A 14,435-nucleotide genomic window follows, 5' to 3' on the forward strand; every position below is an offset into this window, starting at 1 on the left:
GGATTCGCTTGATTTTTGGCTTATTGTGAAAGTCACGGTGCTTATTTACTGCATGAAAGTTGGCAACTGTGCTTTGCAGTAAAGTCCATTGGATTTCGTTTTTAACTACATTTGAGGGAATTTCATTAACCAGACCCTTCTAGTATGAAAAACAATAAGAAGATAAAGTTCTCTTGTGTGCCACTTACATTTTGAATAAATGTTTAAGATTTTTATTTAAGGTTATGTAAATTGCTTATACAAATCTTCCATCCAGTATGCTTCCATTTAAATGTGTTGCGTTTTCATGCAACAATGTCATTGTACAGCCACTTTCAACTTTCTGTAGTAAAACCTACCTAATGGAGTACTTAAATATCATCCAGCATAGTTCTGATACCAGAAAGTGAGAATGGAAAATCACTAAAAGGCCACAAAACACAACTTGAGGGTTTGTAGAGGCATGAAGAGGAAATGCTAATACTTGAATGTTTCTCCTCTCTTCAAGACCTGAAGCTCTTCTGGGTTGGCAAAAGTTTTTTATATTTCATTTAAGAAACTGATTTGGGATCTTTACTCATAGCTGACTTGGGAGTTGTTTCAAAGTTAAACTTTAAAGCTGCCCAGCCAGTTCTGAAGCATTGTTGAGTATGGTGAGTGGGCTGAGAGGAAAAACACAGCATTTGCATTGCTGCTTGAGAATAGCTGGCAGCAAAATTCAAAGAGAGACTTCATAGTACTCAGCACTTTGGAGGTGTTGGAATACATAACATGTTACTTATAATGGATTTGAGAGCTGTTTCATCCCAATTCATCTTGAAAACTACAGGAACCTAGGTGGAGTTGTTGAGTGGATGCAAACCTGTAGACTGTCTTTGTTGCTAAAATACTTAAAGAGGATAGTTATTCAATAGCATTGAGAGCCTCACATTTAAGTGACAAAGGCTTAGCTGCTCATTAAGTAGGAGTTATTGTGTGTATGGTATGAAATCACTTATAAGGCCAACCAGACAGTGGAGAGAATGGCTTTGGGGGCAGGGAACCCCAAAGCTCTAGTAAATCTAGAGTTAAAGGTTCCTACTGCAATCTTAACTCTCTCCTCTTTCAGAGGATCTGATCATGTAACTCTAGGCAATTTTATGTGATATTCAGCAAACAATACAATATTATCTAATGCAGTAATAAACTTGGAAACTTAAGATTCAGTTAACCAAATGAACTTGCCCACATTGCAAGTTATATCAAATTGTCTGAAAAACACACATTGTGTCAAAGGGGAAAGTAGTTCTTGGAACTTTAACTGTTATGTATACTGCCATTTTTTGTATTTGAGGAACCCTGTATGTCGCAGGATCATGACAAATTTGCAACCTTCCTGTTGTCACGAAAATAGCAAAAGGCTCATCCCTGGCATCCGGGTGATTTCCCCCTTCTTTGCAGAACTTCAAATCCCGGCTCCAAATCTGGGGGTGCTAGAGTTGCTCAGTGGAAAGGTTGTAAGAATTTTTTTTAACATGGGCAAAACCAATATATTTTCCCTTATGTCATTCTTGGAAAGAGCTGAACTGTTTTAACTGACATGTTCTAAAAAGAATTTAGCCTAAGGCAGGCACCTGGCATGGAAAATTTCAGTCTGAAGTTTGGCCAAATTGTGAGCTGCTGAAAATGGGGTCTTATAATGGAAGGCATTGAGCAGGCTTTACTATTGGTGGCGCTGCCAGCTCTGCTTATATGAAGCATGTGTTACCAGTTTTGTAATCACGTAATGAAAGCCTCTGTTGTAATCTGTACATTAGAGGAGGAGAGCTAAACTTGACATGCTAACCTTAACTCTGAATTTCCTGACTTGTGGTTAAAACCTCAAATTTAACATAGCTTTTAGCACATAATACAGGGGTAGGCAACCTATGGCACGCGTGCCGAAGGCAGCATGCAAGCTGATTTTCAGCTGCACTCACACTGCCCAGGTCCTGGCCACCAGTCTGGGGGGCTCTGCATTTTAATTTAATTTTAAGTGAAGCTTCTTAAACATTTAAAAAACCTTATTTACTTTACAGACAACAATAGTTTAGTTATATATATAGACTTATAGAAAGAGACCTTCTAAAAACATTAAAATGTATTACTGGCACGTGAAACCTTAACTTAGAGTGAATAAATGAAGACTTGACACCTCTTCTGAAAGGTTGCCAACCCCTCACATAATACCTTTATTTCTATATTGTAGCATTGTACAGCAAATAAGATGAGTGAACACATGCTCTCACACACTCTTTACAGAAAAATAATGATCATAAACTCAGGGCCGAGTCCTGCTCTTAATAAAGTTAATGGCAAAACCGCTGTTGAATTCAGTGAATATAATGTTGGGAATGAATCGCTTTCTTTTCCACCTAGTTACATTTCTGAGTGTGTCCTTGAATCCTGATAGCTTTGGTTTGACAATCTGCAGTATCTTTCTAGCTCATGTAGTGCGTGCTACAATAAAGAGTGTACCATATATAGAATAGTTTATTGGACATATAACGGATTAGCATTAGCACCAACCCCCTGGAAGATTTTTATGCTGTCAGGGCATTCCACTAGCGTTTACTCCTGCATAAGTCCTATGTGACTCTTCAAACACCTGTTAAACTATAGTGCCTGATTCCTTATTCATATCAAGATGTTCTCAGTTTTCTGTCTTGCTGTACCTTAAGGTTTAATGCAATTGTTAATGTTCAGTAATATATACATAAAATTCCATCGAGCAATACGGTTACTTTTTGAATTTTTTGTTTTAAAAATGAAAGGCTTGGGTAGAATGTCCTGTTGTCACCATTCTGGCAAACCTTCAGTGACTTCTAATACAGAGAAACTGTTTCCCGTAATTGAGGGTTGACAAATCAATATGGGCCAAGGTGAAAACTCTTCTTTTCCCAATATTTTAAGTTTCCTGTTGATTGTGGTAAATGCTACTATTGATGACCTATTGGGGGTAAGTACTGCAGACTTCAGCAGCAGGTTTTCTAGGTGCAGTGTTTGATGTCTGTAGCATCTGTTTGTTTCCCCCCCCCCCCCCCAAAAGCAATACATTATCTTGGCCTTTTTTAAAGAGGCTGCTTTCATTTTCTGTTTGTTCCTGCTGTCAGAGGATTTTCAGAAATGGCAGCTTAACAGACTAACAACTTTCCAGTCTTCTCTGTCTGTACAAAGTATTCATATTTGATACTTTGCAAGGGAAAATTAACATCCAACTAAACTACTTGAAGTTCAGCATTGTTTGCTTGAAAATACCAACGTGTTATATTGAGAGGGGTTTTAAGCTGTTCTTGAGAAGTGAAGCATGTTGCAGCAAGGACTTTTGGAAGGTGCTGTGATGGATTAAAGCTTATCCAAGATTGACTAGTGAAAATAAAGGGAATGTAATATCAAAAATAGTCTTAGCAGCAGTTAAAAAACAATTGTGTGGAGGTGGTGAAAATGTCATTTTTAGGCTTCTTCCAAAAGTATGAATTGTTTACTATAAAACGTTTTTCTTAAAATTCTTTCCTTAAAAATTATTTTCTTGATTAAAAATACAACCCACATTTCATAGATGTTATCTGTCTAAGGAAAACATGAACTACAAAGATGCGGAACCATTAGAGCTGCAAACAAGCACACACAGTTAAACAATCTATGTTGAAGCTCATGGTTCAAGAATATACTTGGAAAAAACCCTTTCTTTTGAGCTTTTACAGTCTTATAAGTGTTAACAAGTATGAGGTGTCAGTTCATTTGCTTGTGAGCAAGTTTCCACATCACCAAAACATATCAGACTTTATACCTATGGCCAGGATTTAAAAAAAAAAAAGCGTTAACCAAAGTTAGGCTTCTAAATTCATATGCTGGCTTCTATAAGTTGTCTGATCTTTAAAAAGGGCTGAGTATCATCAGCTCCCATTGACTTCCCTGAATGCAAAATTTACTTCTTCACCTAAAAGATTTCCTAAGTAGAGGTTACTTCATAAGAGATGGCTTGTGGGAACAGTTTCCTTCTAACCAACACTCCTGTTTCCAGTACCCATTACAAGAAACTCAGCTTGACATGTACCAATGGATAGTGCGTTGTACATGTACAGTACCTGAGGAAGATAGGGAAAGAGACTACTGATTTTTATTGAGGCCTACTCTGAGATGTGAGTGTATTTTGAATTAGCTTCTATTAAAATATTTTGTCTTTGTAGAATCTGGGGGAGAACTGGACATAGTGGTTACCTCCAATAAAGAAGTAAAAGTTGCTGCCATTCGAGATGCTTTCCAAGAAGTCTTCGGAATGGCCACAATTACAGGAGAAGCTGGACTGTCTAACATTGCACCACAACCTGTGGGCTATGCAGCTGGATTAAAAGTAAGGGGTTAATGGCAATGTTGAAAGTTTTGTGCAGAGAATATCACAAATATCAGTGAACATGAGTGGAGCAATTTGCCTAGAACAATCCCATCCTCTGAGAAATACCTTTTGGTCTCCCCAGAAAAATTAAATGGAGAAGCTTTCTTGTTCATTACTGTCTTTGTGTATAGGTGTCATCTATGCCAAGTCAGTCATTAGAAAATGGTCTCAGGCATTTGTGTCGTGTTGCAAAGACAGTTAAAGGGCATAAATATTTTGTCCATTTTCTACAAGGTCACTGACTGCAAATGTACCTAGCATATTGTGTCAAATCATAAGAGTTTCACAGTGTATCAATTCTTGGTCCCCTGTCTACTTTACAGTACCATTTTAAATAAATTACACTAGTTTTAAAGGAGAGAGTCTCCTATGATGTTACCAACTTGATAAAGTTTTAACACAACCAGAACATAACTTTAGAGAATATAGGTGAGGGTAATAGAAACATTTACAATCTTTAACCATGGTGAAACTCGGCACCATTACAAATAAAGGTGTCTTAACTTTCTTTCAATGTAAAGCTAGTTATTTTTCACAGGAAGTCAGTAATTTGATTTGTAATGAACTAAAGCAAATTTGAAACTGTCAAAGTTTTATCACAGTTCCTGTAACTTTTGGGATTCTAAAGGAAGCATTTTTTATTTCAAAATGTTGTTTATTATGCAACGCGAAAGGCTTTTTGAACAATATCTGTGGTGTATCTTAATGATAAAAGTTACATTCGTCCATCAGTTTTATGCTGTGTTGTGACATGAGGAGAATATTTTCTAATAACTTGTTACGTTGTCATCTAGGGAGCTCAGGAAAGGATAGACAGCTTGCGTCGGACTGGAGTGATACACGAGAAACAGCCTGCTGTATCTGTAGAAAATTTCATCGCAGAATTGCTTCCTGACAAGTGAGAGGCTTAAATGTATTCTTTGGAAGAAAAATCATTCTGTATTAGGTCCAGGTGCCCCATAAAGAATTGTTAGCAGTATTCTACTTGGGAGATGAAAGGAGAGAATCTGTCAGTGTACGGTATTGTCTTGGCAGGCTCTGCTTTGATGAAATTGTTCAGCTTCTTGTCCAAAAAATCTTGAGAGCTTAATAGCTAAATTCTGTCAGGTTTTGAGACTCAAAGTTGAAAAACATGCTACAGTTGCACTTAAATCTACAGAAGTGAGAAACTTATAATAAAGTAAGAGTTGGAATTGGTTACTAGTTCTGTTCTGAAATGACAACTGGTTTGGAGAGTATACTGGGTAGGTACTGAGACTCTAGTAATGTTATGCTGAGGTAGTACTTTCATCTAATAACATATGATATTCTCAAGTCTGGTCAGTTTTCCTTTACTGTTCACACAAAATGTACTTCCCAGCGCTGCTCTCAGCAGTTGACAGGCTTTTGTTTTGGAGTTCACATTAACTTGTTTTCTAAACAAACTATTTTCCTAAGAAAAGATGGAACTGACAAGTAATTGTTGAGATAATTTGTTTCATAATACAATTTGAGAAGTATTAGGGCCCATTTCTTGTTTGTCTTATATGATTTCTTCAGAAAATACTTCTTAAGGGGGCGGGGAAAAAGAACAAGAACCCCTCCACAGCCTTGCCGATGTGCTGGGCTTTGATTTGTTTATTTTTTTGAACCTACTCTGTTCCATTCAGTTATACTTTTCAAAGCTACTTTTAATACCTTATGTATAAGATGGAGCTTGGATTTTAACCCTGCCAGAGTTGCATCATTGCCAGAATTCCATTCTTCAATTGGTTGATGTTCTTTACTGTTTAAAGCTTTGGGTAACTAGTGTGCCATTGCAGGTGGTTTGACATTGGATGTCTGATTGTTGAAGATCCAGTCCATGGAATTCATCTAGAAACTTTTACCCAAGCAACACCAGTGCCTCTGGAATACATTCAACAGGTGAGGTTTTTTTTCATCTTTTATCAGAGGGTAGACTTATGGCCTGAGCATTAGGATTCAGAACTCATGAGTACTAGTCTCATCACTGACACTGATTCTCTGGGCAGTTACCTTTCCATTTATAAAATGAGGCTACGGTCTACCTGAAAACTGTTGTGAAAGTTAGTCAATATGTGTAGTGGCTTTTTGCAAATAAACACTGTACAAGTCTCATTACTTTTTTAAATTAAAAAATCCAGAACAACTTGTGTAGACGCATTTCAGTTTGCAAACATGATTTTTCATAGGTAGTCATTTAAATCCAAGATGACAGTTGGCAAAAGCCATGTCATAAAGATCTAGATTGTGCCCAGGAAAGAAATTTAAATTTTAAAATGCTTTCAATAAAGAATAATGGAATGTTTGAAAATAATGAATTATTAAAACATGCTGTGCAGGTTACTGCTGAGTCAATATATTTTTCCATCATTGAAAAGATGACAGTTTCTGAATCATAATGCTTGCATTTGTATTAAGTGTGACTCAATGACACGACAAGCTATTGCCCCATCCCACAATATATGAGGGCCAAAATGGTGAGCCAGCATGGAGTCCTATTGCCTTCAGTGAACCTATATGCAAGGGTCTTCCCGTGCATGGTGTTTTGCTGGGTTAAGACCTTCTGTTTAGCATATTTAATCTTGGTTTTAGGTTATTTTGCACATAAGGATCAGTTTTATTATTTTAAGTTGTCTTGTCACTTTAAGTGAAGTGTAGCCTTGGTCTAGTAGACTTGGTATTCACCACTCCTGGATTCAATTCCTAGCATTGCCACAGACTCAGTATCACCTTTTCTAAGGGCCTTAGCCACCCTATTTCTTAGCTTGCCCTTCTTTACTTGCCATCTCCACAGAAGTATTGAGAGTTTCAATTAACAGTAAAACTATTTGAGAGGTTTGGCTGAGATGAGCTGTGTGAGTGCAAATTATTGTTTGTATACATAAATGTTAGCATTTTAACAATGTGACCTAGACTCCATTTAGATCTTCATGTATAAAATATGTAGCTATCACATAAGACTTGAGGCAAAGTTTAATGACTTTTTAAAAAGTTGAGTTCATAAATATAATTTAAACTGCCAACAATTAGCAGCAAACAGACAATCCCAAGATTCAGTAGCAGCAACCACTATGGAGGAAATGAGAATAAACAAACAATTGCCCTGTTATTTCTTAATTAGTGGGAGGTATCTCCTATCCAAACCTATGTATGGGTTAAAATCCTGCATAAACAGATTCTTTGTTCTGAGGCTGTGACCTTAGAAGATGTAGGCTGTGATCTTTCCTCTTTGCCCTGTGGCATTCCAACAAAGAGACGGAATTTCAGAACTGACTCTCCAATCAGAATGCCCTTTGAAGGTTTAAACTTCAGAATGTCTGAGCTCATATCAGAGATGCAAGGTAGGTGAGGTAATATCTTTTATTAGCCTAACTTCTGTTGGTGAGAGAGACGGGCCCTGAAGAAGACATCTGTAAAAGCTCCAAAGCTTCTCTTTCTTGCCAATTGAAGTTGGTCCAATAAAAGATATTACCTCATCCACTTTGTCTCTCCAGTATCCTGGGGTCTACCTGGCTACAACTACACTTCATACAACATTAGTTTATCTCATCCACTTTAAAGGACACAAATCAAATATAACCTATCATCATCTAGCTTTTGCAAAACATAACCAATAGGAATTTTTTCCTATTGTTTCCCAACATTTTTCTGTAGGAACTTTCCCATGAAACATTGCTAATCAAAACTATATTCAGAACAAAAACTAACTTCAGTTTCAGTTTTTGAAAACCCAAAACACCCAGATGTGGGTGTTTATCTGTTTTGCTACTGAATCCAATGGAAGACTGCCTGAATCTTTTTTCACTTTAATTTTTCAGAACTTTGTCCAACTTTGGGGAATGTGTACATTCCAAAAGGAAAAATGTAACTTTTTTGGTCTCGTGAGCCCTGTTGACTTGTATTCAATTTGTGATCCATTGTAACCCTGAGATCATTTTTCAGCAGTACTATCACATTACCAGTTATTCCCCATTTTGTAGCTGTGCATTTAATTTTTCATTCCTAAGTGTAGTACTTGGCATTTGTCTTTACTAAATTGCATACAAAAGTAAAAATACAATTTGTAGTGGCTAAGACCTAACTCAATAAGCCACAACTTTGTTCAAGGCAGATTTCTTACCAATCTTTTTCTTTCCAGCCACAGCTGCCTTTCTGTCAAAGATCTTTGCCTAAGCAAGTTTTTTACTTACATTCAAGTCCCAGAGACTTCAGCCCCCTTGGTTGAATTATCTATCTTTCTCAGCTTGCAAGAGCTCTGGCCCCTTGTCTCTGTCCAGTGATGGACACCAAGATAGCTTCTTCTCTCTCCTTATATCTTCCCAATCTCACTATTTTGTCCCCAGACTCAGGATGGACCTCTTGCTGTTCTTCCCTTTCTGTGGACTTTCTATCCCCACGCTGATTCATATGTAAAAGGACTTCTTTTGTTTTGATTTAACAGTGCTACCTTCCCTCCTGTCTAGGGAAAAACCTGTTTCTCTCTGTGTTTGGTCACAGACTTTAAAGCATAATATCATTGAGTATCCAAATTTCCTCATATAGTGTTAATACATACATTTCATAATGATATTAATCAACAGTGTGGTACTAGCTTTCATAAAAGACCTTACCTGATACACGTTTATAAAAAAAATTATATACAATCAGTTAATTCCATTACTTATTGTTTGAGGTTCAAATCCCTTCCAGAGGCTCTCCCCCACTCGCTGGATTGATATCTTTGTTTACCTTTCTATATAACTGTGCCTTCGTGGTCTGCCTAACCAGCAAATACATATTTCTTTGTTTAGGTCAGACTGGCCTTATGCATTGCTTTCCAGTGACACATTACATGCCATCTTTTGGGTATGTATCATGATGGTGTGTCAGGTGTGGTGAGCATGTCAGGCCTGATAAGAGTTGCTGACACAGAGTAGTAAACCACCAATGGGTCTCTGTGTTACAGCATACACTCCACTCCATTACCTAAGTCATTAACGAAAATGTTGACTAGTACCAGGCCCAGGAGTGACCCCTGTGGGAGCCAACTAGATAAGCGCTCCCAGTTTGACAGCAAACTATAGATAACTACTCTTTGAGTATAATCTTTCAACCAGTTGTGCACCCACCTTATAGTAATTTCCTTAGTTTGCTTATGAGAATGTCAGATTGTATAAAAAGTTTTACTAAAACAAAGATATATTACATCTACTGCTTCCCTCCTAGTCAGTAGCAAGTAACCCTGTAAAAGAAGGAAAGTAGATTTGTTTGGTATGATTTGTCCTTGACAAAGCCAAGCTGGCTATTCTCTATAACCCTGTTATCCACTAGGTGCTTACAAATTGATTGTATAGTAATTTGTACCAGTAACTTGCCAGGGATCTGTTATGTAATTTCCTGGGTTCTCTTTGTTCTTGTTTTTAAGGATAAGTACTACTTTTACCCTTCTCCAGTTATCTGGGACTTTACTTGTCCTCCCTGAGTTCTCAAAGATAACTGCTAATGGTTTTAAGATTGCTGAAACTAGTTCCTTAAGTACCCTACTGACCTGAATACATCTAACTTATCTAAATATTCTTTAGCCTGTTCTTTCCCTGTTTTGGCTTGCATTTCTTCTCCCTTGTTGTTCATACTAATGGTGTTAGTATCTTGTCACCCATCAACCATTTTGGTGAAGACTGAATCAAAATAGATATGAAATACCTTAGCCTTCTTGATCATCTATTATTAGCGCTCTTCTCCCTTCCTACCCTCCCCCCCTCAGGACTTTACCCTCAACCAAGCGAGTGGACAAGAATACAACCTGCACCCCCTGACTCTTTCACCCTCACTGCCAGAGCCCTGTGCTCATTGCTGAGCTGCTCAGGGTCATATCTGGAGTGTCATTCGTGACCATATGGATGAGCAGCATGAAGTAGTGGTTGGAGGGACAGAGGAGCCTTAGCAACTTTTCTGTAACATCTCAGGTGTAGGCTCCAGGCTAGCAGAACACCTCCTGAAATATCATGTCAGGTTGGCAGTTGGATTCCTCCATTCCCCTCGAAAGGGAGTCCCTGACCACCAACATTCTGCACTGCCTTTTTGGGGTTGGGGGTGGCCGTAAGCATCCTAGCTTTGGGCACAGGTGGCTCCTCCTTCTCAGCCATTGGGGCCTACTTCTCACATATTACCATCTGTCACAATTATCTATCCCCTTATTAAACAATTATTTTGCTGCTGATTTAATTCTCTGGAGAGGAAACTTTGGTCTTGCATCAAAACTGTTGTATACTCTTGTCAATGACAACATTCATGACAATGTTAGGGCAGAATTTGGTGGTGTTCTAGCAAATGTACTGGCATTTATTGTCATCTAATGGTGTATTGCTTCTACAGGACAGTAGGATCTAGTGAGGCTGTGCACACAATATTGGTATTGCAACTTAGATAGACAGTGCACACCCTGGATCTAATTGAGTCAGTGAGAATGTTGCCACAGCAAGGAGCTAAGAATGTAACCCATTGTAATTTTAATGAAATTAGTATGGTATGGTGATCTAAGGAGTTGACACCCAGTTCTGGTATGGACTCCCTCTAATTTTGGCCAAATTGCTTGGAGTCTCTGCCTGATTTTCCACATTGAGCAGGGATACTTACTTGTTTCACAGGGTTGTTATAAGGATTATAATATTTTTAAAGCCCATTGAAAGATGAAAATCACTAGATATATAAGTAACTTTATTGATCACATCTGTTTGGCAGCTTTTTTTATATAACATTCTGGTAATGACAAGGTGACTTTATTTTAATAGTCATGCTGTACTCCAGCTCTGGGAATGTCTAATGGTTGTCTAAGATTGTAATATGTGGAACTATGAAAAACTGTTGGGGGGGGGGGGCAGAGGTGTAACCAGTTATTATGGGGCAAACTTTTAGGATCAGATTCTAATACCCTTTCTCCTTGTATATTCTTATTCAGGAAGTCCTATTAAAATTACTGAGACTACTGACCAAATAAAGTGTTAATCCAGGGGAATATGGGTATTAGAACCTGGCCCTTTATCTCATTCATTTAATAACATCTCCTCAAATTATTACACAGGCTCAGAGTCTCACTCCCCAGGACTACAATCTAAGATGGTCAGGTCTTTTGGTGACAGTTGGTGAAGTGCTGGAGAAGAATTTAGTGAATATCAACAGGACTGATTGGCATGTGGCATTCACTGGTATGTCCCGTCGACAAATGATCTACAGTGCAGCCAAGGCTATAGCAGGAATGTACAAACAACACTTACCACCCAGGACCGTTTGAAAGAAGCTTGACTCATCACACTGAGTACTGTTTTTCTGTTCAGCTTGATATGAAGGAAAAGATTGCAGCTTCTGCCAATATACAAGTCCTCCGTGGATACAGCACAATTTTGTAATCTACCTGTCAACTGTAATTTTTTTCTTTTTAAAAAAATGAGTACTGTTCCAATAATGGAAATGAACAACTCAAATTTTTAATAATCCAGTATAATTAATGAGAAGGGAATTAGATGCAAACAGATACATTTATAGCAGGGCCAAATAGCATTAAAATTTGTAAGGTGGAATGCATTTTCATTTGACAATAGGTATTTGCTGAGACACTTAACTTAATATTTTATTTACTCAAGTATAACTTTTTAAAAGGGGGTGAGGGTACAAATATTATCTTTTGCATTTCAGTAGAGGTACTACCCTGTATTTTGTAGATGCCTAAATTTTGGAAGTATTTAGCACTTCAGAACTGTTGCTGAATAGTTCTAAAGCATCTTAAAAGTGAATAACCGAGGAAGGGCATAAGTCCATGCTCAAATGTATCCAAGGTGTGGGCCAAAATAACTTTGAATGTTCATCTTCCATACCTCTTTTTAAAAAAAATACTTTTTCTGAAGTATGGTCCAAGCCAACTCCCCTGGAAACCAATGAATTAGACACTTCATACACATGAAAATGTGTCAACAACTCAGTATAACACAATTCACTTACTCCAGCATTTATTTACATACAGTCATCCAGGGTACATAACACAAGCTCTTATGTAATTTTCTTTATCGGTTTTCATCTACAAGTTAATATAGCAAACATTCTGTATTTTCCAAAGCAGGAATGTATTTCTGCGTGGTGTGATAGGTGTTGTTGATTCACTGCTTCTCCTGTACATCTTTGATATCTGTCCTTCATAGCTGAAGATACCCCATATCTGTGCTCAAAGATAATCCTAAATCTCTATTCAGAAATACAGAAGTTATTGTAAAAGAACATTTTGATAATAGGTTTGTTTTAAAAACAAATGATGAATTCTTTGCCTTAAACACTAGCTTTTCAGCTTGAACTGCTCTGCCTTTATCTTTTGTAGATGCTTTCAAAGAACATTTTTATATGCCATATACTGTCTAGCCAACTTCTTATATTTGTACCCAGTGAAAACCTGTCCTTTTTCCAAGTAATATATTTTGCCATAATTGGCTCAGTGTAAATTAATATTGAATAAACATTTTTCCTACAGAATTATATTTTTTTCATTTAAGGTTTTTTTAAAACCTTGAATGAGTGTAACTTTTACTATGTCTTAAACAGGCCATTTGTATAACTGGTATGTAGTGACACAGCATAGCTTGTTATCTGAAAACAGAAACCTACTAGTTCAATATTTTTGGACTAAGAACTCAAAATAAGAGAGAAAAGTGGGCACGAACAAGCTCTTTATTTTCTTCGCTGCTCTGAGTCTCTGAACCATTTGATCTCAGGCCCTCTTTTCTTTCTCAAATTTAGAGTATTTGACCTCTTCCCCAGGAAAAGTGGGGTTTGATAATATAATGATGAAGACCACAGAGGTATCTAGACAGACTTTTCATGTGGAGTCATGTCTCTTCCCTCCTCATGAATCTTTTGAAAATAACTGAATAATAAAAGTAAATCAAGAATCTGAGATAGTATCAGGAGAAGAAAATCAAGCAAATGAAAATCACTCCAGAAACTGAGTCAGTTTTATGTCTTACACGATCTCTTACAGAATGAGTGTGTCTCCAGTCAATTTTATTTGTACTACAGCTGTGGCAGGCAACATGCTACCTGGGAAATATTTTCAGCAAAGATGGTAAACTGCTGCTATGTCTAATCCTGTCTGTAAGAGCAGCCTGGCCTTTTCCATCATAATCCAAAAAGATGGTACAGAAACCTCTTGTCTGGCAGTCTTCAATAAGGGCATCTTTGCCCTTTCAACTCATGGATTTTTTTTTTCTTGAATACACGTTGTGAAAAATGTTAGTTGCTCTTTTTCCCCAAGGTGGAGGTAAAAGATTTCTAATACTCAAAGGGGTTACATGTCCAGGCATGAATCGGACAGCCTATTTCAATTTTAATAGGCTACCTTGTTTTTCTCCTGGACCTTTTTGTCCTCTCTCCTGACAGTTGTCACCATGATGAAGTGAACCGCTGCTAATTTTTCAGCACCTTGCTCACAATGACAGCTGCTCAAGAATGGGTGGCTGTGACGTCTACTTCCTATGATACTACTTGGTAGGATTGAAGTTGCCCAACTGCCTGACCCAGGTTATTTGTGTAGTGTATAGCACTGTTATAACTCTTTACCTCAGAGAGTTCACCACCATACAAAACAGTCAAGAATCTGCTATGCCAGTGCAGTCTCTGAATCCCCAGTGTCAGTTGCTTCTTCAAATGTTCCAGGAGCATGGCTCCAAAATTCTGAATAGATGGTAATTTTTTAAAAGGATGCCACTCATTCAGACTAGGAATTCCCTATTACTTGTATTCTGGACAAAAAGTCAAACCACTAACAGTTTCTTCTCAAATGGAGTATTAAACTCTGAACAGTAGGAGTGTATGAGGCACGAGCATATCTACGCTGTGGAATGCAAGTAGTTCCACAGCGAGATCAAACACATTCTTGACTGCTGCTAGAAAAAGGAAGCACTGAAACTGATGGTCTGTAAGGCAAGCAGGTAGGGCTTGAATTTCACTTTGCATCCTGATACTATAAGGTAAAGCCAACTCTGTGTTTTGCTAATATAAATTGTTCCCAATTACTCCT

General features: G+C 37.7%; 1 protein-coding gene across 3 annotated transcripts in view; it reads left to right on the forward strand.

Annotated features, from left to right (window-relative positions):
- PRRC1 (proline rich coiled-coil 1) overlaps positions 1 to 12,892 on the forward strand; it is a 31,508-nt gene extending 18,616 nt beyond the window's left edge. For all 3 annotated transcript variants that reach the window (XM_045021759.1, XM_045021758.1, XM_045021760.1), the window contains exons 6-9: positions 4,188 to 4,351; positions 5,188 to 5,291; positions 6,196 to 6,298; positions 11,457 to 12,892. In XM_045021759.1, coding sequence (XP_044877694.1) covers positions 4,188 to 4,351; positions 5,188 to 5,291; positions 6,196 to 6,298; positions 11,457 to 11,666 — 581 coding nt within the window. In that variant the 3' untranslated portion in view covers positions 11,667 to 12,892. The remainder of the gene's footprint in view (positions 1 to 4,187; positions 4,352 to 5,187; positions 5,292 to 6,195; positions 6,299 to 11,456) is intronic.
- The last annotated feature ends 1,543 nt before the right edge of the window (positions 12,893 to 14,435 follow it).

This window comes from Mauremys mutica, chromosome 6 (assembly GCF_020497125.1).
Source record: "Mauremys mutica isolate MM-2020 ecotype Southern chromosome 6, ASM2049712v1, whole genome shotgun sequence".
NCBI classification, from domain to species: domain Eukaryota; kingdom Metazoa; phylum Chordata; order Testudines; family Geoemydidae; genus Mauremys; species Mauremys mutica.